This window comes from Anopheles coluzzii, chromosome 2 (genome assembly GCF_943734685.1).
Source record: "Anopheles coluzzii chromosome 2, AcolN3, whole genome shotgun sequence".
NCBI classification, from domain to species: Eukaryota; Metazoa; Arthropoda; class Insecta; order Diptera; family Culicidae; genus Anopheles; species Anopheles coluzzii.
The window spans coordinates 123,124,814-123,149,899 of NC_064670.1; the positions used below are offsets into that span (position 1 = coordinate 123,124,814).

Sequence of the window (25,086 nt, forward strand, 5' to 3'; positions counted from 1 at the left end):
TGTAAAATGGGTGCAGTTGGTGCCATTAGTGGGGAACCTTTAACGTAAACTAGCTAAATGGGAGGAGGAACGAAGGATTTCTTTTTTACATATGATTTTCTTTTGTGATATATCGTAGTACCAGCGTGCGCGTGTTTTTTAGTTGTTTGTTTTTTATTGGTTTAGAATTCCTGCTTTAATTAACTCTTACCAGTGTGGCGTTGTTAAGTGCTTAGTTTTTAAGGAGTCGAGGGGTTTAATCAAATAGCAACTGTAAGAATGATACCAGCATAGATAGAAGAACCAGAGTGCGTGCTATAAGGAGGAAACAGCAACACGAGCAGCATGCAGAATATATATTTATATCGACAAACACAAGAGGGAAAGTAGATCTCACGCAGACGACAAGTGCGCTTTCGCTTCAATTCGGGTGTGTGTGTGTAAATACGTTTTGTTTTACTAATTCGTAAGTCATCCTTTTAACCTTTATTATCGACACAAGCCGCCGCCACCATCAAGAGTCGTGATAGAAGGATTGCGAGCAGGAGGAGCTTGGGGCCATATAGAAACAAAAGAGAGAGAGTGAGAGAGAGAAGGGAGATGATGTTGGGTTGCCAGGAGAACACACACAGTAGGCTGTAGACAACAAACAACGCCACCACCACCACCACCACCAAGCAGCTTTAATTAAGGTCCGTTTTGTTTGCTGTGTGTGGTTACGTTAAACGCTCCTTGCCTCAATTCCTTCTGTTTTTCTTCTTGTTATTTAATCTTCCGTAAAAAGAAAAGAAAACAAACACGCGCGGAAAAAGTGGGACACTATACTCAACACGTGGGAAAGGGTTAGGACAGAAATCACAGCAAACAACAAACAGCACACGCAGTAACAGTAATTACTGCTTCTCGCCGCTTCTGAAGAGATTAACGAACAACACGCACAGAGAGAGAGAGAGTGAGAGAGAGAGAGAGAGAGAGAGAGCCATTAACAACAACCACCACTATCCGTGATTTGTGTGAAAAAGGAAAATTGGAAGAAAAAAAAATGGAAGAAGCGGGTCGGGAGTAAAAACCCGAAGGATTGCCTAATAGAGGGATCAAGTTGGTGTGTTGTGGGCCTTCCCCACCTCAGCAGGGAAAGGATAATTATCGGGAAGCTGCCCGGTACAGCAATTGCTGGGTGCGACGGCTACCGATGGGAGAAGAACCCCCGAGAAGAAGAGGAAACGTGCAGCAAAGCGAGTAGAATGGGTTTTGATCGATCTTAGTAAGGCGCTTGGTGGTGGTGGTGGTGATGGTGTAGGCTCCGTTGCTATGGTGTGCAATGATCCCCAGCGCGGTTGCTTGATCTTCTCATCTCAGTTGTGAAAAGGGTGACGACGACGAGAATCGAGAGAGGAAACCTGTTTAGGAGCTAATCCAATAAATACTCCGAATAGGAGGAGAATGAAGAACCCTGCGCGCTCCTTCACACCTCTTTTGTCCCTTTTTTGTGGGGGGTATCATGAAAAATGGGAGTGTGATTATGATTCTGTCTATGTTTATAAGAAAAGCACCAGTCGCTAGTATTAGAATTGTATTAGGAAGGCCAGAGAGGAGGCGAAAAGAAAGAGAAGATTAAAATGATTATAATAATAACAATGATAATACAAACTCACTTACACTAAAGTGCGAAAATTAACGTTAAACTCTACTTTATTTTCTTTTGTTTTAATACATATCACATATACAAAAGGTGAAGAAGGATTGGAATGTGATCCGCTGTTCGCTTGTTGGCATTAATCTGTGGTGAGGTGAGGGGTCCCCTTGCGCCGAGTCATCCGAGTTTCACCTTTTTTTTCGGGCTTTATGGCGCGCCCGGCAGCATCGTGGAGAACATTCCCGTTTATGTATGAATCACGACCCAGCAGAGCGTGTGCGCGATCCTGGGGTTGTTGCAGTGCAGTGCGGTGCAGAAATGCAACCTCCTACACCTTCCCCCTCCCATCAAACCCAATGTTGGAATGTGACCGAACGAGATTCTTGTACGGCGACGACTGGGACGGCTGGGAAACGGCGATTTGATCGTTTCTCATGATGTCTTCCGAAAGGTCATTCCTCGTCAGAAGGCCAAAAGGGAAGGGGCGCACAGAACGGAACGGAACTAGCAGGAACGCCCGAATTCGGTGTGTCTGTGTACGGTTGAACCAACAATGGGCGGCGACTGTATTTGTGTGTGTGTGTTTTTTTATTTATTTTATTTTAAGATTGTTTTGGAATGGAAATTTGAGTCCCGTTCGCAAAACGTACGTGCCAAAAAGTAACAGGAGCATGTTGAAATTTTCTATTTTAAATCGAAAAAGTAACAGCCTGGTATTACAATCTATTTTTTTAACACGACTTTTTCTCATCTTTTCGTATTTCGGCGAAAGTGTACTGAATGATTTTGGTAAGATTTTTACTTTTATTTTGCAATAATTATATTTAACCAGTTGTGTTAATTTGTACATTTTTTTTGTGATTGACGATTGAACGGAACCAGTGGAGAGATAGTATTGTTTCCGTTTTCCCTTTCATCTACAACCTACACTTATTGAATGTTTATAAAGTTTTTTATTTTGCTAAGAATCTTCGTCTTTTACGTAGTGTATTGCTTACTTTTATTAAAATTATCTTTCTTCCATTCTCTTCCAATGAATTTGCGTTACGAAGTACCGGCATCGTTATGATTTCTTTATGCATTTTCGCTATCTGTCGCTATCGTCTAAAGAGGTTTGGCTGTTTAATCCGCAACCGTGATTTACAAGTGCAATTATTGATCCGACATTCAATGGCAATGAATAGTAGAAGAGAGAAAAAAAAAACAATCTGTGACAAGGTACCAGCAACCAGCAGCAAGCAGCGAGCGAGGAAAAACTTTTGGAAAATTCATCGCCTGATGATGGATCTGTGTGTCCACACACGTACCGGATTCGTAACGAGCACACTAACGCGCGGCCCAGCCGGTGGAAAGTTTTCTGCTTTACTCGCGCAAACACACACACACCGAGAGCGAGTTCGAACCGAACCGAGAACCGACCACGGCGCGCAAACTTTCTTTGAAGAACTGATTTATTCCCCAACGTTTGCAAACTTTTCTCCGCCCCCTCCCAGTGGATGGATGAGCTGTGGTAGAGAGAGAGAGAGAGAAAAAGAGAAAAAAACGAGAAATATAATTTAATAAACTTGCTTACAAAATCATGCAAAGAAATCCATTCCTATCAACACACGTTGCACGTGTCCGAGAGCGCGTGTACAAGTGTGCTTAATGCTGCAAATTGCCTACTGTTAGGCGTTTGTTGTGATACAAAAAATAACGCTGCATACTTTTAGGCGTCTTCAGCTCCGCACCGGTGTGTTTATGTCCGTTTTAATGCGGTTGTTTCACGTTCAATATCGCACATCATAACACCATCATGATCTATCCCAACAAAACAACAAAACGCCCAAAATTGTTCGGTGACAAAAAACAGCCTAAGGGGAGGAATAAAACCGCTCAAACCACGTAAACAACATGAGTCTCATTTTTATGTTATTGTTTTGTGTGCTGCTCTCTGCTCTGCTGCAGTGCTGCTGCTGAGCTTTAAATTTATCGCTTTTCAACACCGTCAACACGGTGTGGTAAAAACAGATGCACACAAACACACACACGTACCAACTAAATCCCTTCAGAGATATATCTCTCCCTGCTTTTCGGCGTTTCCTCATGCCCTACCAAACCGAAGGATGGGAGGGATTTGGGGTTTTGACTTCTCCACACACCTTTTTTCTCTCTCCCGGACTTCTCTTTTAAAGCATGTTTCAGTACCCGTTGTGCAGTGTACCATTACCACCACCACCAACACCACCACGATCATCGGGCTGACCGGTTTTGCGTTGCGACAAAATTCAACCTATTGGCCCGGGTGATCCAAAACCCCACGTTGCAGCAGGACCGGACCACCGGTGGCACTAAAAATACTTTCACGAAACACGACACGCCCCCCCACCAATCTCGCCTCCCCACCACAGACACGCGTGTGCTTTTGGTGATTTATATTATTAGAGCAAAGATACGCTGTCTTTTTTCTCCGTTTTTATTCGCTCTCGTTTTTCATTTCGCTTTTCTTGTTTTTCCCCCGCAAGGCGAACCCAGATAGAGAAAGCGACACTGCGTAGAAATGAAGCTGTGCATTGTAATTGGAAACTGTAGCGCATGCTGCACTGGTTGCAATGGCTACTGCCTCCCGAAGCATCTGTTTCCGTGGTGTAGTGGTTATCACATCCGCCTAACACGCGGAAGGCCCCCGGTTCGATCCCGGGCGGAAACAAGATTACTTTTTTTCACTTTGTGTTATACTTGTTCTTCTCTTCTTTATACACTTTCTACTCTTTCGTCTCACAAACCCGATTCTATGTGATCATCAAAATAACATCTCAAACAACTGCTGTTAATGATGCTTTTTTTTGAATGATTCATTAAAATAATTAAAATCGTCACAGCAAATGGTGAAAAGCGCCATCTCCAAAGGACTACTAGATCCAACAAACCAGAATTGTAACAGCTTTGCTGCGCATATTGCATAGCTAGTAGGCGGATCTAAAGGCTCCCTAACACAGTTGCCCCCCCAAACGTATGCAACCTGCGTTACAAGCTTATTCAAAAACTTCAAAGTAATGTATTAAACTCCAGAACTTACTAGAAACTCATCAACTCACGCTCTTATTATACCTGCTCGGGCAAAATAAATTGGCAAAACAAATTATGCTGTTTGTTGATTACTTTATCGTTTTGGAGCGCTCCTGTAATGGAATCCTTCACCCTGTTCAACAATCTACACTCAAGCTATGGTAATTCATTTATAATGACACTGCTGGCATATCATGAAGCCCCCAAAAAACAGATACAACCCACCCGAAAGCCCCACAATCGAGCTCATTCTGGACGTTCGTTTGGGGAAATAACCATCATGGAAGTGAATCGCGAATGGACCATCTCGTTATTGCTAACATTAGGTAGAAGAAATTCCCCCAAATCAGTTCCACGAAAAGGATATTTTCACTCTCTCTCTCTAACGCTCCTCTTCTTCCAGTAAACCTCTGGCTCTGGACAAACGGACCAGCGATCGTTCAATCGGCCCCACAGCCTTGCCAGCTGCAGGGAGCCAAATGTGTCTACGATAAGCTCAACCTTTCGGCCGACGGACTGCAACGCTTGCGCACCTCCGGGCGCGATCTCCCGCAAGTGTTTCAGATCGATGTGAAGCTACTCATCACCCCCTACCCCGACGGTGTTCTACTCCAACTCATCTCGGAGTTTGTGCAGGAAGTCGTCTACGAGAACTACCGCGAACGCATTCTACGCATTCCGCCCGTTTCCGCACTCACCGATCTCACCTTGCGGAAGGCTCCACCACTGCAAGCGGTCGCTGTGGCTGCACCGAACAATCGACTCACCACGCTTAGCATCAAGCAATCGAACATCCGCTCCATGCCGAGTGCGCTGACCAATCTACGCCAGCTGGCCACTCTCGCCATAGAGAACGGAGCCTTGGAGTCTGTCAGTCTCGATCCACTGGCCAACTGTCTAAAGCTGTCTATTCTGATGTGTGGCAACAACAAGATCACACAGCTCATCCCAAGTCAAAATGAGAACCTCTTCGTCCCGCTAACCGATCTGACACTCGCCAACAACCTGCTCGAAACGATCGACGGGGCCTTCTTTCTACCCCTGCGACGACTTACGTACCTTGACCTGGGCTCTAATCGGATCCAGCGCATCGAAGGACGTCCCCTCTCGCTGCCCCGGGTAATGTACATTCAGCTCGTAAGCAATCAGCTCGCCGAGCTGGATGTAACGCGCTGGAACCTGCCGAACGCGATCGAGATCTACTTCGACAACAACAACCTCACCCGCATACCGATCGGCATACAAACCCTGCCCAATCTGACCACCCTGGTACTGCCCAACAATCTGCTAACCGTGGTCGATCTGCGCCGCCTAGACGGGTGGACCAAGCTACAGCGCATCAACCTCGCTGCCAACCGGCTAACCAACGTGATCGTAACGGGACAGGGTCGTACATCGCTCCCAAACTTGGAACAGCTGGACCTGTCCAACAATCAGCTCACCCAACTGGAGTACGCACGGTGGGATCTGCCGAAGCTTACCACACTGGTAGTCGCCCTCAATGGGCTCACCCGGTTGCCCGATCTGTTCAAGCTCTTTCCCAAGCTGCGGCGTGCGTTTGCCGTCCAAAATCCCCTGCACTGCAACACCATCCGCCAGTGGCAGCAGTACATAGCGGAGTTTAAGCTGGCCGTTGATGCGGCCATGCCTGGGATTAACTGCGCCACAAACTCCACGCACAAGCTCCCATCGGGGCGTGTCATTTGCTGTGTAGAATAAAAGGGCACGATCTCGATCGCCGACGATAACAATCCCTTTTTGGGGAAGTCTTTTTTATTACCACTGAAGCAGTTAAGCTTTACAGCACAGCAGCAGCGACGGGGAGATCTGAATCGAACCACTCGCACAATCGCTCACCGACAGGGGCGGTATACCCATGATCAACTTCCCCGACAGTATCAGCTCCGCGCGAGCCTTCAACACACTGCACGGTATCGGATTGTCGTAGAAGCTGAACGACTGAATGGAGGGGAATGCTTGTCCCAACGGCGCCACCGCACTGAAGTTGTTGTGCGCCAAACTGATGAAGCTAACCACCGGCAGATCAATGCCGGACGTGTTGAACCGATTCAGCGAACAGTACTCCGCGTACAGCGAGTCCAGCACGGGCAGACGGATAGGGCGTGAGCTGCGCAGGACCTTCGCCGTCGGGTTGTTGGACAGATCGACCGAGTTCAGTTCGGGCAGCCCGTTCAGCGGGGCAAGATCGATCACGCCCGCCAGCCTGTTATCGCCCAGGCCGAGCAGCTGCAGATTGGGGAAGCGCCGTAACCGTTCCGGTAGCTTCTCGAACAGATTGTTGCTCAAGATGAGCCGCTTCAGGTTCGGTGCCGACAGCCACTGCAGATCGATCGTGCGCAAACGGTTGTAGCTCACGTCCAGCATCTCCATCGTGGACCAGGTGACCGTTTGCTCGGACGCTATCTTCGCGAGGTTGTTGTTCCTCAGATCAATCATCGATAGGCTGGGCAGCCCGATAAATGCGGACATGTCGAGGTTTTCTAGCCGATTCGAGGATAGGTACAGATACTCGATCGCTTGTGGCATTTCGCGGGTCGTGGGTATGATCGTCTCGATTTGATTGCGGCTCAGATCGAGCACCCGCAAGCGCCGGTTCTGGCCGAACGCACCCAGCGAGAAGTTACGCAGTGCACACTCCGAGAAGGTAAGGTCTTCCAGCAGGGGCAAATTGCCGATCGTCTGAGGGATGCGCTCCAGTCCGCAGGTGTAGATAATGAGCTCGGTAACGTTGTTATCACCGGCACCGACAAGCAGCTGCTTCATGGATGGGGCTTCCAGCACCTGAATGCTGGAGAGGTACGTTCCGGGTGCGATTTGAAACACCGGATCGTGGTATACGTATAGCTCCAGCTTGCTGAAGAACTCGGACATGCGGGTTAGGAAGGCGCCGGAGGGACTGATCGGTAGGTGCAGCATCTCAACCCGCACACTGTAGTACGTGTCGGGTGGAATGTTGCGAAGGGTCGTGTAGCCGTCGGTTAGCATGTTGAGCTTTGGCAGCATACAGGTCATCGCCATGCCCGGTGTACAGGTGGCAACGGCGAGCGATACGGGAAGGCATGGTAAGCCAATTACTGCCAGTGTCAGCAACAGCACTAGTAATAGTAATGAGTAAATTAGCACAAGAACAGCAAGACACAGAACAATAGAGCTTACCGGAGGAATAGCGTCCCATTGCTGTGAACGCAAACGTTTTGCACACGGAATGTGCCATTCAGTGGCTGGGTGCAAGCTTTTTGATCGTTTTTTCCCCCATCATTTGCTTGTAAATGTACATTAAATTGTCTCATTCGCATTAGTGGAAGAAGTAGTAGCAGCGAGTGGTACGTACATTGGCGAGTGTTAATAGTTATCAAAACTAGACTCAAAAATACGTTCCAACATCCCAATCTCGTGTGTGATGGACACGGGGTCTATTAGGACATGTGATTGCTCGTGACCGCGTAATCGTTGTACGCGTGATCGAAAATTGGGGACAAATTGCACTGTGCCACACCACGAACACGTGTGTGATTTTAAGTTATTACCAAGGCATGGTTCTAAATCACCTTTACCTTCTAATATCTATCTATATATCTTGAGTGATCGTCTCGCAAATCCTACGCCCATTTCCTATCCAGAATACATTCATCTTGAATGTTTCTCCGAAATTATTCCTCAATTTATCCCTGTATGTGATCCCGAATTTCCCGCAATTGATACAGCCATTGGGAAGCAAACTAGTGATGGGAGCTCCGGAATCCACTCCGACTCGGACATTTTTAATCCGGATCCGACTCCGAAATAAATATGGCTTCGAATCCCGCTGCTCCGAACGAATACAGATTCAATTGGTTACGATTGAATGCAGATTACTCCTTGAATCCAAAGCAGAATGCTTCTTTATTGTGACACTTCATACGATCGCACAGTCGACATTATTCTGGTCATAGTTATCCGTGCGGATAATTTGACACTATGGTCATGTCAGAGGTCAAATTTGCCGGATTTTACACAAGCAACCTTAGCTCCTAGCTAACATTACTGTGTTTGTACACGCACACACACGTAAGCAAAAATTCCCACATATGTTTTACCCGTTTCGTCAATTAGTTGACATTATGTAAATATTTTTCAAACAAATAATTCAAACAATTTAGAGCAACGTTCAATACCTTGTTAAATAGCTCAAATACATTTATTGAATCCGAATTATTGCTGGAAGCTAACAATAAATCGTGAGAGTCTGATAGGCAAATCGGAACGTTCACAGGAAATGTATAGCTTGTAGCTACGTGGATATATAGAGTATTACACCGGAGTTGATCCGGATTCGAATCCGAAAGCAGTCGGATTCGAATCACTCCAAATCCGGCTACAGACCCATTTTGACCATCACTAGAAGGAACGTGTATTCCAGGATAGGAACAAAGGGTTGAGATCAGATTTAAGTACTACCAACACAGGATTCGGGATCTGTCTTGTACTGGAACAGTTTCTGTATCAATTCCAGGTCCAGTACTAATTCCAGGACTCCACGGTTGGTTAAGGATGAGTTATTGGAAGGGAAGTGGATCAGTCACATCAGACCCTAACACATAAACAGTGGAGTATATGGACTTCCTCGGCGCTCTTTTGCCACTTAGGCATAAGCATTTCAAAGCAAATTTCCCAAACCGAAGTGCAATCCTTCTTTTTAACGCTCCTCTATCACCCTTATTTGAATGATATACATCAAAAGAAAAGGATTGGAACACTTCCCAGAAACAGAAGAAAGGTTCCTGAAGGTGAAAGAACTCCGAAGGACCGATTTCCTGTGAAGTGAAATGCGAAACGAATGGATGTTCCTGTAAGATAACGCTACCACTGGAACTCCAAAATTTGGATAACCCTTTAGCGACAACCGGCTTCCGGGTGCGAGCCGCAATAGTGAATAGTTTAACCATTTCCGGATAGGATAGACCTTAATTACAGCCCATCCCAAGGATGCGAACAATCACTGTAAAGAGCTAACTGTCATATAGAATTTAGAGCCTCGCAAAAGAAGCACACACACACACACTCTCTTCCAAATAAAAGGATAAATACATTGTTGAACCCTTTTGACGGCATACATCAGCTAAAGAGAGCTAAAGAGAGAGAGAAAGAGAGCGAAAGAAGGCAGATTCCATTTACCCCGTTGCTTCAAGCAAACCCGAAACCGAGGCCCGGGAATAACCGGGTTATTATGTCAGTGACAAATTCCACGCCACCGAACAGGAAGCGACCGCGGGAAGAAGAGAAGACGTGCAAAAAAACAAACGCCCGTTGTGTGCGTCATCATTGTTGCTGTGATGTGCCTATGCATTCCTATGCTAAGCGACTTCCGGGGGCCGGGCTGCCGTGCGTTCAGCGGCAGTGGAATGTAACTGAAAACCGTGAGAATTCAAGGATGTTTGCCACCGACGAGCGGGGACATAGGGCAATTGCTGCGAGCACTATGTCACTCTCTCTTTGTCTGTCTCTCTTTTGGCTGAGGGTTGGTTTGGAATGTAATTGGAAATAGTTCTAGCGTGGCGCATACAATTATTCCAAAGCACCAAGGAAGGAGCATCCGCCAAGGAGCGCAATGGGCGTGAAAGGACCAAAGAGCGATCTGCATTGGTTTACGAAGTGTTTAAAAGGAAGAAATAAAATTAAAATCGTAATACAGTATGGAAGAACATATTTAAAAATGTAACCTTAAATCAGGATGAAACAGCGTAAAAGGTTAGCACACAATACAAATGCAGCGTGCACCTAGAAGTTGCCGAGCGCAAAAGGTTCTGCAATCTCTTCTGCAAACCTCATCGATCGCATTGCAACGCATGCATCTACCTGGAGTGGCAACTTCTCTTCCTGTGGACAGACGATCTAGCTACTACTACTACTACTCCCCTTGGAGGAAGCTAATTATCACCCGACAAAGAAGAGAGAGAGAGAGAGACGGTACAACAATCAACATAAGTGCCCACGGAGGACCATTCATCCACCCTAATTCCCACAACCACCCCCACCCCCACCCTTATCTGGCTTCGACTTTGACCCGCTTCGTTCACATCCATCCAAAGGATTGTTAAATGGGAACGGAGCACGCGAGCTAGTGATTAAAATTTGCATAAAACTCCCCCTTCCCCCTCCTCCCATTTCCAGTGTGCGACCTCCCGAGTGGATCGGAGGTGGAAAAGGAAGCCCAAACCCAAAATAGAGTGCGCTACAGAGTGCGCAGCCTTAGAGAAGAGCTTAGAGACGGGAGGAGCTCAACAAGGAAAAAAACACAACACAAAACACCGCCGAGGTCAACGGTATGACGCGCGCGCGTTGCCTTTAAAATGTCCCTCCCAGTCCCCGGGACTGAGGAAGAAGAGAACACAGGGTGCAAAAATTAAATACCAAATGCAGCACCAACCACCAGCACCGCCACTAGTGAAAAGATGCATTTAAATGCATGCCGCTGCCGGGAATGGTAAAGGACCACAATCGCCCCTCTCAAAGGCCAGTTGAGGGGAATTAGGGGAGAGGAAAAGGCAAAGCTCCCCATTTTTGCATACGCTATTTTCCGTTCACCATTTTCATGGCAGCATAGTAGTCCTCTACCACGGTCGGTGGTAGTCCTCTGGCCAGTTTCGCCTTCAAAGTTCACAGTTCGCGTGTTGGGTAAAATTACAATTTTCCTTTCCCCCACACCAACCGGTGTGCGGCGTGGAAATCACGGTAGAAGGACACGCCTTTTTTGAAACCGTTTTCTTGAAGGTTCTTGTTTTTCTTTTATTGCTTCGAAAGGTGCAGCGCGCGAAAGGAGTCCGAGTGTCTTATCTTTCTCCTTGCTGGCGCATAAAGCTGCCTGCTAATAGAGCTTGTGGTACGGGAAAATTGGGTTCTTTTACCCTTTTTTGAGCATGATGAGTTGTTGCCGTGACGAAGGAGGAACAATACAACACGATGCTTGAACGGAGTCATTTTCCTTTTCTAATTAGAGAACTAGAAGACTCTTTGAAAGTGAGACAAGAAAACTCCGCACCTGAATCATTAAATTGGTATTAAAAAGTGTGCTAAAAGTGTGTGTTGAACAAGTAATCCATTTCGCGTGAAATTTGGTGTTGTCTTGTCCCGTTTTCCCCTACTAAATAAACTATCGCTTCCACCTAGACTTCAAAGGAAGTTCCTTATTTTCCAGCAAAAGCACACTCATTAGCGCCTTTCATGCAGAAAACGCTTCTAAAAACAGAAAGGATACATCTCCCTTGTTCGTAGTAGGCCTGTTGTTGAGTGGGGTAAAAAGTGCATAACTTCAGGCGCCGTTAATTGGCAAAGCCCCCGTTATCGTAGTAACCCCCGTTCTAAAACACGCAGCCACACACACGCAAACCCTTTCATAATTGCATCGCTTGCGCGTAACATGCGCAACACGTTCGTTAGAGTTCCAAAGCATAGTTCCAAAGACCAGTTATGCGAATGAATAGAAGGAGTGGAGAGAAAAAAAAAAAAACAAACATAAAAAGGATGATCCGCCGCATCTCCTCCTCAACTCAACACACACATACACATGCACACCCAGTAATCCTTTAACCCAGTTTCCCATTTTAAAAAGGATGCACAACCACGCTCTGCAAGTCCTGCCTGTCCGTCATTTCTTACCATGCATAATGATGCGTAAACAAACCCCCATCGAAAGGTGGGAATGGATGTGAAATTATGTAAATCCTTTCACTGTCCAGCGTCCGGTAGGTAGCAGTGTACACCAATTAGCTACTACTGGCAGCTTGTAATGTAGAACAAAGTGGTCAACGTGGGTACCAAGAGGGGTGTTGTGTTCGGGTTGTACACGCGCGCGGTTGCCATTCGACCGGAATCGATTTGCTGACCATAAATCGAACGCTGACCAATATAGACGTGAAGCGAACCACACCACGGTGGTGGTGGGTACAGCACACCAATGTCATCTAATTAGACTAGTACCGCCTGCAGTGTGGTCACTATTCTCTGTGTTCCTTGCCGCATTAGTTACGGTTTGCAGCCGGTCAAGCAGCAGATTGGCTGCTGAGCCGCCGTTTTGTGTGCTTTTGTGTGCTACCCTCTCTTAAATCCTTTCTGCGCATCATACAGAAGTGGTGCATCTTTTGCCGGGGGAAGCTTGAAAATGGGGAAAATGCAAAGCAAACGAATCCAACGTGTGTGCGTGTGTGTGTGCTGCTTCCGCTTTTGCAAGATATCGAGCCCGGCCCGATATGCGCCGGATAGCTTGGCAACTTCTCCCTCCACAAATGTCCCTCTGGCGCAGCGGATAGCGCGTTGGACTTCTAATCCAAAGGTCGTGGGTTCGATCCCCACGAGGGATGTGTGAGCGAATGTGCGGAGAAACTCTGCTTTTATATATAATTACACCTGTATTTAGGATCGATGAGTGGTGGGGGCATGTGCTTGTACACACCTTACCAATGGAAAATCGATTAAATGGGGAAATAATAAATAAGGAAAATAACTCATGTGTAGTATATTACTTTAAATAAAATAATATACAATGCACAGGGAGTGTGAAAAGTCAGGCACAAAAACGATTGTTAACAAGAGTTTGGTTGTTTGTCGCAGACTTTCCAACGACCGACCTCCCTTTTTAGAATTAAACCCATCTGCACACAATCGTTTTGTTGCGAAATTCATTATTAACCAGTTTGCGAAGGAAGTGATTATCTGCTGTGTGGAAAGTTTCCCGCAGCAAGGCTAGGCTACTACACCTCGCCACACCTTAATACCAATCAAAGTTTTTCACCCATCCAGTGGGGAGTCGCACATAGGAAAACACCCCACTGCCCCCCCCCCCTCCCTCCCCCTCATATCACCCATTATGCAATTGGAAGAACGGAAACAGACCCAAAGTTAAGCCAACTTCTAACTAAGCGCACCGTCATGCCACACCGTGTTCTATTAATACCGTCGCCAACCATTACCCGGGTGCCGAGCTGCGGGAATGTCAAATTAACAAACGGAGCAAATGTGGAAAGAAAAAACCCCGAATTAGAGGGAAAAGAAAACACACACATTGCGGCACAGTGGTGCAACACACACACCTTGGGTGAAAGAAGACCCAAGGTAAATAAAAATAAAGTCGCAAATAAAGTTCGCCCGTCTCTTCATTAGGCCCGCAACATGGAGGCCACGCCACCACGCCACACATTGCGGCATATTCTGCTGGAGCCGAAATTATAACCACGTGCTTCGCATGGCGACTTGGGAACACATGGGAAACACAACACAGCAAGCGCGCGCGCCCGTCGTTAGGATACCGAACCCCTTGGAAAAACACGGTTGTACAGGGTGTTCCCCTGGAAAACTTCGAGGCGATGTATTTTTGAGAGGGTTGGGGGGGGGGGGATGAAACGATGCCATGATTATCGAAAATAAAAACCGAAAGCCCTACTCTCACTGCTCCCATCCACTAACATTGCCACTTTCACTGCGACATTGATTTTGTGTTTGTTGCGAAGAAGTAGCTGGTAATCGATACAATCCTACATAGAGCGCCCTCTCTCCCTGTAAGCGATGCGCCATTCTAGGCTGGTAGAACGACGACGACGACGACGACGACGCCTACTGCTCCCTAGTCGCCATCCCCACTACGCCTCGAGAGGGTCGATACACATCCAAGCAAGCCGCAGGAAGTTCGGTTACGACTGTTTCCTGCGGTATTTATTACTGCTGTGTGTGTACGACGTCCCCGACGAACAGGGCCTGGGCCTGTACTTCAACTTCTTACTAAGAAGGCAACCAACCGGAAAGTTCAACCATCACGCGGCACTGTTGGTAGGAAATAAACTTTCTCGCGGACAGGGAAGAGAAGTAGTCCTCCTGATAGGAATGGTGCTTGGCTAAAGCTTCTTCTCTATAAAGCCTCGAACGAATCACCCCATCCCGGCGGATCACTTCCAGTTACGTGACCGGAAGCAGTTGCCGGCAAGCGACAAGGCTGTAGCAGTAGCCTGCCAGCAGTGAGGAAAGGATTCGATTGGCAGGACACAGGGAGGGGTAGAAAACGCTATATAATCCACTTCCGGCCTTCGCTGCAATCGACGGATCAGGTGTAGCTGCTCCTCGTAGCGTAAAGCTCCGGTGTATCGGAGTTTCGAAATTCCAACGGCAAAGCAACCGCAACGACCACCCGTCCCGTCGTCCGCAAAAGGTCGTTGGATTGGAAAACGGATTTTAGCCGAGCTTTGCGCTTAACGAGCATCATCATCAGCACTGCGCCGCGCTGCGGCAATTGGGTGGAGCTGTGGATGTGCTGGTAGATTATCGTGGGGTTTGCTGCTGGACGGATGGAACCAGTTTGCTTAGGAACGGATGAATTGCGTTTTAATGTGAAATACGCGCCAATGGAATGTAATTTGCAGCACAGTAATCAAGCGCGATGAGAACAATGATGTCACATGCAGTGATTATCAATGGTCAAACAGTCCAAACATTAAATTGGACAGTAGTGTATGGATTTCAAACACAAGTGATGAAGTTGTTCATAGGTTAGGTACACTACACTACACGCTACCCTGAACTGTGCTGTTAAATGTTCACTAATCCATCTCCCATCTACACCTCCAAAAACAGTCTTCTTCCTCGTCCATTCGTGCATTCGTTCCACTGCCAGTGACGATTCGAAATGCAGCAGAGAATATCGTGACACTTGCACACTCAACACCTTCACCATCGGTAATGATAGCTGGATCGACCAGCTACAAACGATGACTTCAATTGATAAGCCGAAAACAACGATCATTAAGCAATGCCTTCTAACGGATCCTGTTGCCATTCAAAACGTCATGGAATTGGCCAGCAAGCTGTTCACCGAACTCACCATCCAAAGCTACCACGAACAGGCGCTCTCCTTAACGCCTCGTTTGGCCATTGAGACACTGGAGCTGCAATCGGCACCGGCATTAAAGCACCTTACCATTCTGCCCAACCACCACCTTCGATCGCTGTACATCGTTAACAGTGCCGTGCGCCGCATCCCCGACACGATCGTCAATTTGCGTAATCTACAGTTTCTCGGCATTGAAAAATCCTTCCTACGTCTGCTAGACCTCAGCGTGCTGTGCTATCTTCCCAGGCTGACCACACTGCAGGTGTTGCGGAATCACATCAGCTTACTACTGCCCGTGCATGAGTCTTCCTGTGCTAACTCGCTGCGCGATCTGCATCTGGATTACAATCAGCTTACCACGCTGGACATTGCCGTGCTTGCCCCATTTACTGCAATGCAGCGATTGCTTCTACAGCACAATCGTATGTATTCGCTCTTTGCCTCGCAGCCCACTTCCTTTCCACTGCTCCAAGAGCTACAGCTAGGACCGGGTAACAACTTTACGTGGATTGAGTTTGAGCAGCTAGATCTTCCGGAAACACTGACCGCCAATCTACCAGGCAATCAGTTTCAGCAGCTCCCAACAATTAGGAACGCAAACCTGCCCAATCTGCAGCGTATTTACCTGGATGGCAATCAGCTCAGCACGATCGATTTGGCACAGTTGCAGGAGCACCAGCAGCTAAATGGGATTGATTTCTCCCGCAACCGATTGCACACGGTTACAGCTAGCGAGCTGATACATCTGCCCAATCTAACATCGATTGAGCTGGTGGATAATATGCTCGAGTCGTTTTCGCTAGTCAACTGTAGCTTTCCACAGCTGAACTACCTTTACTTGAAGGGCAATCGGTTGCAGTTGGTACCAGCAGAGGTGTACATGAGCGAGCTGTCACCGACGTTCATATTGAACGTGGAAAAGAACCCATTACGTTGTGAATCGGTGCAGAGATACTTAAGTCGAATAAGCATTACCAATATCAATCCTTCACTGATAGTCACAATTGCGCGAAAGTGTGCAACAATGAACTATAACGGCTCGATATCGTTGGATAGATGGAATTCCGCTTGCTGTATGAACGCACCTTGAGGTGAGGCGACTTTTCAAAAGGAAGGAAAGCAAGACGGCGATGTTATTGTGCTATGTGTGAGTGTAGTAAATCATTTGAATTCAGATAATTTAATTGTGTTCCGAATTGTTTTGCACCTGAGAGACATGATCATTCTACGGTGACGATCATTTGAGGATCACCAAAATAGCTTCGGGATCAGTCACATAAGTGAGCGTGTTTGTTAGAAAGTGATCGACAAGACATGGATAATATCTGAAGTAACAACTATCACTTCATTCTGTGCCACAGCAGCTAGCGCAATTGCTTCTGTGCCGCAGGGCTAACTTGCCAAATATCGTCAACAATCTTCTGACACCCAGGCAGACGAAAGATCACCTTGCCACAGCCGTCAGTGGTGGAGCTATAGAACAACAAAGTTAGGACTGTCTTTACTCAGCTAAATACAACTAGGTTGAAGTATTTGGTGCTAGGGTCTATTGAGATCTTAACCCTACCAGAAGTGGTCAACAAGTTCCCCAACCTCTTAGGTTACGACCACAGCGACAATGTGTTAGAATCGTTTGCAGTAGTTGATCGCTCCTCGGTTAAGCTTCCTGGATGTAAGCCACAACTTCATACCACTGCTACCAGACCTGTTATGGATGGCAATGACATCCAGATACTCCAGACGGTAACCCTACCTGCAGTACGTTGGAAAAGCACCGCACGTAAATTAACTAGAGGGCTAGATAGTAAGGCATAAAAAAGACACAACAAATCGACACTGTAATCATCATTTGTCTCACATCCCTTTCGACAAGGTGTGATCGTGTTAGCAACCCCATTGTGTGATCGTCCGTCAATCTGGCAGACAGGGGTGCTAAAACATGTCTAAAGCAAAACGGCATTGGTGGGGATACTTTGCAACAGGTACATTAGGGGAACAAAACATTTCCGAAGATCATATAGAATAACAATTTCATGCTATCATTTGCAGCCTGTTTAATGTTACAATGGAACGCCATGGTGTCAACAGCTGATGCTGATGATGTGCCCTCGCTGAGGCAGCTGAGCACATTGCGCGGAACCGATCAAAAGATATCCGAACATCTGCAAGATCAGCTGGATGAAAAGAACACAACATTGGTCGTGCAACGACTCGAGCTTGAAGCTACTTCACTCGATGCTTTCATTGAAAGTGTCTCAGCGTTCATCTCGATTCTATGGTTTCCAAATTTCTACGAAACATCGCTCACCATACCGAGTGTGCTGCAAGCGATCAGTATAATGCAAGCTACCCGGCTAACTTCCCTATCGGTCAGCCCGAACGCATCGCTGCAGGAACTAGCCGTTCATGGTTGCAACTATCGCTCGATCTTACGCACAGTTGGAGCCCTGTCACAGCTACACACTCTCAACGTGCAGAGTTGTGCAATTGTGTTCCTAAACTTTGAGCTGTTCGCGAAAACCTACCAACTGCGGAAGGTAAATCTTGCATACAATCAAATCCAAATGATTTCTCCTCCTACCGGTAAAGCGGATAATCTTAGCATCGAGATCCTCTACCTAGACAACAATCCGTTGCAGTACGTAGATTTCAACAGTCTGCGGCAGCTACAACGCTTGACAACGCTAAGCATACGGGAATGCAATCTTCAACGGCTGTACTCGTCCGCTCCAGTGACACTGCACGCCCTCGGCTCGATCGAAGCGATTCAAAACAATCTCACACTATTCGATCTACTGCTGCTCGATGCACCGAGTCTTAAAACGCTACTGCTATCTAAAAACCGCATCCACAAACAACCGTGGGATTTGACGAAGTACACCCAGCTTCAAGTACTCGATCTCGACTACAACCGGCTGACCACGTTCGATTTGGCCGGTCTCGCCGGGCTCAACCAATTGCAATCACTGTACGTATCGTTCAACCAGCTGGAAACGTTCACCGCTAGCCGTAAGGTGCGACTGCCCTCGCTGAAAACGTTGGCTTTGATAAGCAATTCACTGCGAAGGCTGCCAACGTACGATCGGTGGTATCTGCCCGCCATAAGTTTCATCACGCTGGTCAACAATCTGTTCACGGCCGTGCCACTGCTGTATAGCAAGCGTTGGCCTACGGTGACGCTACGAATGACAAACAATCCGCTGGCATGCTCGTCGCTCCAACAGTACGTTGAGCAGATACTTTATCAGCAGAAACTTATCGTCGACTTGGTCAAGTGCGGAAACGGAACGATGACAAGAAGTGAATTATTGAAGCGTAATTGTTGCGTTCGGAAAGATTAACTGAATAAATAAAACAAAAACTTATCTTCTTAGACCGGCGTGAAGAGAAGATGATTCAACTGTCAGCGGGAAGAAGGGCACAACTTTGGATTTCTCCTTTGACAAAGGAACATCGTTCCAAAGTGTGCCGCCCTATGACTAATTCCCGTGCCCCTCTGCAGAGAGTGTAGCACGTGTGGACCCAAAAAATGGGGAATGTCATGGGCAGGATCAATAATTCCTAGACACGCGAAACCCTCAACGTCCCCAAAACACTGACTGTGTTCAAACCCACCTTGTTTTCCATTGCGTGTCGTGTGCTAATGGACACGCGGGCCCCGTCCCCGACCAGATACTTGGCAACCTTTTTGCAGGTTTGGAGTCAAACCAAACGAACATTCCCTCCCCCAATGAGGTTCCGTTTTTGCAGGTTCTCCCTCTTCCAAGCCGAATCGGGTAAGGTAGTCGTCATTTACTTTAATCAGGATATCAGCACATCAGCTCTCTCTCCTCCAGCAAGCCCTCCCTCCCCAGCTAAATTACTGAGCAGAGCGGGTGTAATGGATATTTCAGGTCCTGACAAGAACTTAATAATACCTCACCTTTCTCACCTTTTCGCGCTCGCTTAGCCGGCCACACGCGAACGCGCTTCAGTTTTCTTTATTATGACCCAGGCAAAGCTGGCGGACTATAAAAAGCACACCAAATACCAAGCACAAACAGCAACCTATCACCGAGCAACACAAAAAAAAACAAGTCCAATGGTCCAGGGTGCCTTCGCCGCCGTGCGCCATGGGCCATGGTGGTGGCGCGTCACAACCCCAGGGTGTGTCACAACCTTCATTTGGGCAATCGTGATGGAATGGGAGAAATGCGCTGGATATTGATTTTTCAGTCAGTCACTTCAGATTCTACTACTTTTTTCGGAGGACCGACCACCCAAAAAGGTACAAAAAAGAGAGAAAGAGAGAGAGAGAGAGAGAGAGAGAGAGAGAGAGAAAGAGAGAGCGTTCCCGCGTGTCGCTTCAAAGCTTCAAACGGGGCAGGACACATCAAAGCACGACTTTTGGAGGGAAATTAGTGTTTAGCGGTAGGTAATCGATTCTCGGAGTGGTTTGGAAAAGCCACTACCGGTGTAAGCCGCCGGTGGGCCGGTCCAGTGGTATGCTCGCCAAATCGTAGTGACTTTGCCGGCAAGGGTTAATTATTCAGCGCTAGTACAAATGAATGTGTCTGTTCCATGAAGGCGCTACTCGGGGCGATGGGCACTTGGGTGCGATAAGGACATGCTGAGGAGTGAATTCTGAGCATGATTTTGTGGTGGTTGATGTTAATGATGATAATGATGTATCTTACTTACTTGCTTAAAACAGGCTCAAGCAAGACGAAAAAGATCCTTTACACCGTTTCGAATCATATAAAACGGGAGTAGTTCAATCACTAAGAGGAATGCTACAAATCGGTAGGAGAATGTTGCAAGTATACTGTGGAAATTTGCAATCGTATAGGGGAGTGTTGCAACCGACGAAGGGAATTTTGCAAGCATACTGTGGAGCTGTCATCAGACAGCTGGGTGCCCGTCCGGGATCTAAAAAAACATCATTTTGAGTTGTTTTTGTGTGGCACTTTGTTGTACACATGAAGAGCTAAATAAATCCAGCCGCGGGAAAAGTAATAATTAAACATGAGATATTAAATTGAGGTATTTACAGCGGCGCCCACAGTCGAATGACAGCTCCACAGTATGCTTGTAAAATTCTCCTAGTCGATTTGCAACATTTCCTTAAGTGTTTGAACTATTCCCTTTTGTATGATTCGAAACCCTGAAAAACGTACACTTTGCGTCACATGCCCACACTGCTTCGTGCTCCCTTAAAGCCAATGGTTACTGCTACCAACCAACCGTTCCAACCAAAGTTCGGCTGATCTTTGGTGTCGGGCTGGACGGGATGGGGTGTGTTGTGTTGTTTGGTCGATGATAATGGGGTTCACCCCCCCGAAATGTCTGAAGGAAGTTCATTGCTTTGCGGGGCAGTAGTAGAGGGCAGTAGTAATGCGCTTCCGCTTTTAGGACCTTTGAATTGTTCTTTTGGGACACGTGGTTCTTCTTCTTTACCCTGCTGTCGGAAGGCGGCAAACCGGTCGCGCGGCAATGGTAGCGACAGAAAAAAAAAGTCAACTCGCCCAAGGATTGCTTCGATGCTTTTTGGGGACGACAGTGAGGAGGTGTTGTAGCAACCACCACCCGCGGGTGCTATAGCGACAACTACGAGTTCACCGTACCCGGGGTGGGGTTTTTCCCCCGAAATAATGTCAATTTGGTGGCGCAAAACTTTGTATCGCGTAACAGAAAAAAGTGCGCACCATTCGATTAAGGGCAAAATAAATATGCACATCGCAGCGCACCACCACCACCCCAAACTTCATCCGCAATCTGAGCTGCCGGGCGAGGTCAATAAAACGGCAATCAAAAGCCACTCGCAATGCGGAAGGCCTAATGTTGTTGTTGCTGCTGCTGCTGTTGTTTGAGTTCACCCTCCAAAGGGGAGGATAATGTTACAACTACCGGCTATGAGTTGACAAATGGGCACAAAAAGAGCCCGCCGTTATTCCCGGTGCGCCGTTATCACCGTTCCCTCGCTTGCGTGTGTGCGTGTGTGTGACGTGTGTACAAGAAGCGCACATGCAAAACGATCAATGCGTAGAGAAACGGGACAAAAGCAGGGAAAGCAGGGGAAACATGTATCGAAAATCGACACTTTTCACGCACAAAATGACTGTATGAAGAAGTAGAAAAAAAAATTGTCCGTCCCTTTGGGAAGGGAAACAAACACCGCGTACAAACAAACACACACTCGCGATAAGCCAATGTAAAGGTTGTTGTTGGTAGTTAGAAATCGAATTTAACGATCAACAGACCGTTTGTGGCGGTCCTTTTTTGCATGCGGCAAGGAATGTGTGTGTGTGTGTTTGTCTGGCGGATAATTTATGTAGATTCGCGTAGAAGCCATGTGGCCGTTTGATGATTATTTCACCAAAAAATCGTTGTTTTGTGCCACAACCACCAGAGATATCATTACAGGCGAGCGCAGTTGGTTCACTCACAATGGGAAAATGATGACACGTTCGAACACACAATTAACCTTTCTATCGACCCTTCGAGCAAACAACTGTTTCCCTTTCGTTTCAATTTCCCCCGTGTTGTAAGGGGAAAAATCGTAAATAAAATCACTAAAATCACACTTTACAGGCAACAAAAGGCCGGTCCTTCAAGTTTCAGACACTCTCTCCACTGGCTTTTCGGTGAAGAAGGTGACGCTAAAAGGAGCGTTTTTCCGAATTTTAAGAAACCACCAGCAAAAGAATGAACTATAATTGATCCAACCCCATTCACCAGGCACGTGGTTAATTGAAAGCAACTTCCACGACTCGAACGAACGAGCACACGCACAGAGAGACCACGTGGTGCGCCGCCCCGTTGCTGAGCGTTGCGATTTGTGTTGCGGGGGGAGTTGGGCTGCCAACGATTTGCAAATAAATTGCCCCTGGCACACAGCTTCCATGGCTGGTACTACCCACAATAAACCCACTACTCCTCCACTCAATGGCATCCTGCCGGCATAGCACAGTTTTGTGCCTTCACAGTTTTGTGCCTCCAACAGCGATCGAGGACAAAAGGCTTGACGACGACGCCACATAACACAGCAAACGCGAAGGAAGTTCGCGAAAATCGGAGGCTATTTGCATTCAAGCGCATTCAGCAGCAGCAGCAGCAGCAGCAGTGAACGTGCTCCTCTCCCATGGTCTTGTGCCCGGTGCCTTGGTGGAGAATTCCGGATTCAAATGCCGTCGTTTACATCCTTCCCCGTTTCTGGCGCGGCCCGGTGGAAATGGGGCTCATGTTTTGCCCAATGTCCTCCCCAATGCCGTCCAGCAGCTGACCGATCCGTTGTGTGTTGTTTGCCCCCGGCTGGCGGCGCTTGGTTATGACACTCCAAGGACATACAACCCATTGCACACATATTTGTATTGTGTGCACATATACGTACATAGTTTGTGCGTGTGTTTTGTAAGTACCACTCCGTGAGATGCATAATGAACTTCGTGTGAGACGGACCACGATGACTCAAAGGCCTGCGGTGTGGTGTGATGGCGGCTGCTTTCTGAGACACTGTAAAATAAATAGGAGCTCAGAGAAGACATTCGCAAACAACCGTCCGACCACCACTACCACCACAACCACCACCATCACCAACAGATAATACTTGATGTCAAGTCTGTCGGAACAACGGCTGTTTTCCACGACTTAACAAACTCGGCGGTCACTGTGGTTCGAGAAGACAAGCCAAAAGGACCTTTCAAACGTTGCACTTGGCTGCTCGGGAAGGAAGTGTTTGGGGAGCTTGAGTTTCGCCAGTGCCATGCGCGGGGGGTAAATGGTTTGGTGGTTTGTGCACTAATCGATGGTAAGATGATAACGTAAGTGTAAGAGGGACTTTGGAGCAGACTTCATTCATTTTTCTGCGCTTCCCCTATTTGCAGAAAAGCCTCCCTTTCTAAAAGTATTGCAAAATGACTGTTGTTCAAGAAAGTCAAGTGGTCCAAGGCTGTGTGGTGTGCAAGGCATTGAAAAATTGTCAAGTGGGGTTTAACTTGCTTGCACCCTCTGCCCTTCCTCCCCCTCCTATGGACACATATTCTGGGTGGAGCATCTGGGGTTGTGGCACGAATCTACACAAACATGTAGGTAGGCTTCTATTGCGAACTTTCCAGAATACGACGACATTATTCCAGCTGCCGATGGAGGAACTTGGTGGCCGTGGAATATCACAACACAGCAGCAGAACCATCGGCCAAAGATGCCCACCCCAATGCGAGGGAGGCTGAATCTCGCAACAGGTTGTTGCCGCCGACCGTTGGCGTTTCGGCTCGGGGCCGGGGGTGGCGGATTCGTTTGTGCTAAAATTAGGCTACTCAGGCTACTCTATATACACTCTTCTGTTGTGGCCCGATGGTGAAGCGTGTCGCGGGAAATAAATGTCACCATTGTGGGTACACGTACACGACGCGCCATTCAACTGGTGGTGGTGGTGGTCATGGTGAAAACATAACATCACAAATCTTGCGGTTTCTACGAATCGATGAAATAATAAATAGCATTTCGCAGCAATTCGGCTAGCACGTGCTTGTTGAAGAATGTTGGAGCCTGCATTAATACACAAGGCTCTGTGTTCGTTTAAGCCAATTTGAAAGTTAGTTTTGTTACAGCTTTATAAATTCTCTGGTATGCAGCGCTTCGAAGAAATGATTACCAAGCATGTGGATACTTTTGTGGTGAAAACACTTTCGATTGCATGTTTGAGATAGATTTGCTTTAAACAAAAATCTCAAGAATTACCCATTTAAGGAAATATGTTCTTACCTGCTAGGCTGTTGTTTAGGTATGGCGTGTAGCGCCCTCTCCGACACATCCTTCGATAGCTCAGTTGGTAGAGCGGTGGACTGTAGAAGCGAAAGTTCGATAGAGAGTAATCCATAGGTCACTGGTTCAAATCCGGTTCGAAGGAACGAAGAAACTTTTTTTTCTTTTGAAGAGTGAGATTCCTATGTTTTTACTCCACGAGAGCTGTCGTCCTTTAAGGTTTTCCTGTAATGTTTTATCGTAGACCAGAAGCAAAAAAAAAATACGTGAGTAAAAGTAAGGCAAAAAATGTGTAAATTACTGCTACGAAACGTACAAAAGAGATACATAGTACATCATTTCATCTAGATTCAATATGTCTACATCAATGGGATTATTTGATTTCTATGGACAATTCAGTTTTTGATGGAAAGCTTTCCAATTAGTCAAGTCAAATGTTCTAGAACTGTTCAGAACAGAACAAAAAAAAGAACAGCATGAGTGAGTGAGCAGGATTGTAATAGGTGTTTTAGCGCTCCTCTCTCATCGCCTTCGATAGCTCAGTTGGTAGAGCGGTGGACTGTAGAAGCGTCTCTCCAATAGTAATCCATAGGTCACTGGTTCAAATCCGGTTCGAAGGATGACGAAAATCTTTTTTCTCTTCTCTGCTCCTACATTTTTTTAGCATGTCATTCTATGGACAAGAGCCTATTCCCTACTATCGCTTTGCCTTATCTATCCCTACTAATTGGACATTTCGCCGCACTTTAAGCTAGAGTCCCTCTCATTCAACAGCAAACGGACGTCTCCTATCCTCACTCTCTCTTGT

At 47.0% G+C, this 25,086-nt stretch overlaps 4 protein-coding genes and 4 non-coding genes across 9 annotated transcripts in view; 6 read left to right on the forward strand and 2 right to left on the reverse strand.

Annotated features, from left to right (window-relative positions):
* Positions 1-142: 142 nt before the first annotated feature.
* The window catches only part of LOC120947640 (protein PAT1 homolog 1-like), a 29,751-nt gene continuing 4,807 nt past the window's right edge, over positions 143-25,086 (reverse strand). The window contains exons 3-4 of the mRNA XM_040363135.2: positions 24,279-24,503; positions 143-3,120 (exon numbers count right to left, since the gene is read on the reverse strand). Coding sequence (XP_040219069.2) covers positions 24,461-24,503 — 43 coding nt within the window. The 3' untranslated portion in view covers positions 143-3,120; positions 24,279-24,460. The remainder of the gene's footprint in view (positions 3,121-24,278; positions 24,504-25,086) is intronic.
* On the forward strand, positions 3,127-6,382 carry LOC120961478 (leucine-rich repeat protein SHOC-2-like). Its single transcript, XM_040385197.2, has 2 exons — positions 3,127-4,989; positions 5,067-6,382. Exons 1-2 carry the CDS (start codon positions 4,782-4,784, stop codon positions 6,380-6,382), a joined length of 1,524 nt encoding a protein of 507 aa, XP_040241131.2. The 5' UTR covers positions 3,127-4,781.
* On the forward strand, positions 4,232-4,304 carry Trnav-aac (transfer RNA valine (anticodon AAC)). The gene has a single exon. It is a non-coding gene; the product is annotated as a tRNA-Val (tRNA).
* Positions 6,395-18,523, reverse strand: LOC120947641 (leucine-rich alpha-2-glycoprotein-like). Of its 2 annotated transcripts, none has more exons than XM_040363137.2 (3): positions 18,155-18,523; positions 7,841-7,946; positions 6,395-7,779 (listed from the first exon to the last, which is right to left on the reverse strand). In XM_040363137.2, exons 2-3 carry the CDS (start codon positions 7,896-7,898, stop codon positions 6,455-6,457), a joined length of 1,383 nt encoding a protein of 460 aa, XP_040219071.2. In that variant the 5' UTR covers positions 7,899-7,946; positions 18,155-18,523; the 3' UTR covers positions 6,395-6,454. The 2 variants fall into 2 exon arrangements, with proteins under 2 accessions (XP_040219071.2, XP_049462276.1); XM_049606319.1 differs by having other exon boundaries at positions 18,118-18,523.
* Trnar-ucu (transfer RNA arginine (anticodon UCU)) lies at positions 12,948-13,020 on the forward strand. Its single transcript has one exon. It is a non-coding gene; the product is annotated as a tRNA-Arg (tRNA).
* On the forward strand, positions 15,493-18,920 carry LOC120961479 (uncharacterized). The gene is made up of 3 exons (XM_040385198.2): positions 15,493-16,471; positions 17,586-18,810; positions 18,911-18,920. Exons 1-3 carry the CDS (start codon positions 15,493-15,495, stop codon positions 18,918-18,920), a joined length of 2,214 nt encoding a protein of 737 aa, XP_040241132.2.
* Positions 24,328-24,423, forward strand: Trnay-gua (transfer RNA tyrosine (anticodon GUA)). The gene is made up of 2 exons: positions 24,328-24,364; positions 24,388-24,423. It is a non-coding gene; the product is annotated as a tRNA-Tyr (tRNA).
* Positions 24,807-24,898, forward strand: Trnay-gua (transfer RNA tyrosine (anticodon GUA)). The gene is given in 2 exon segments: positions 24,807-24,843; positions 24,863-24,898. It is a non-coding gene; the product is annotated as a tRNA-Tyr (tRNA).

Bases quoted from the DNA above. Each gene is read 5' to 3' on its own strand.
- LOC120947641 (XM_040363137.2), bottom strand. From the start codon at position 7,898: ATGGCACATTCCGTGTGCAAAACGTTTGCGTTCACAGCAATGGGACGC. The intron at 7,780-7,840 runs GTAAGCTCTATT...TACTATTACTAG, and splicing joins AATGGGACGCTATTCCTCCG to TGCTGTTGCTGACACTGGCA.
- LOC120961479 (XM_040385198.2), top strand. From the start codon at position 15,493: ATGGAATTGGCCAGCAAGCTGTTCACCGAACTCACCATCCAAAGCTAC. The intron at 16,472-17,585 runs GTGAATCGGTGC...TATCATTTGCAG, and splicing joins GGAAAAGAACCCATTACGTT to CCTGTTTAATGTTACAATGG.
- LOC120961478 (XM_040385197.2), top strand. From the start codon at position 4,782: ATGGAATCCTTCACCCTGTTCAACAATCTACACTCAAGCTATGGTAAT. The intron at 4,990-5,066 runs GTAGAAGAAATT...CTCTTCTTCCAG, and splicing joins CTCGTTATTGCTAACATTAG to TAAACCTCTGGCTCTGGACA.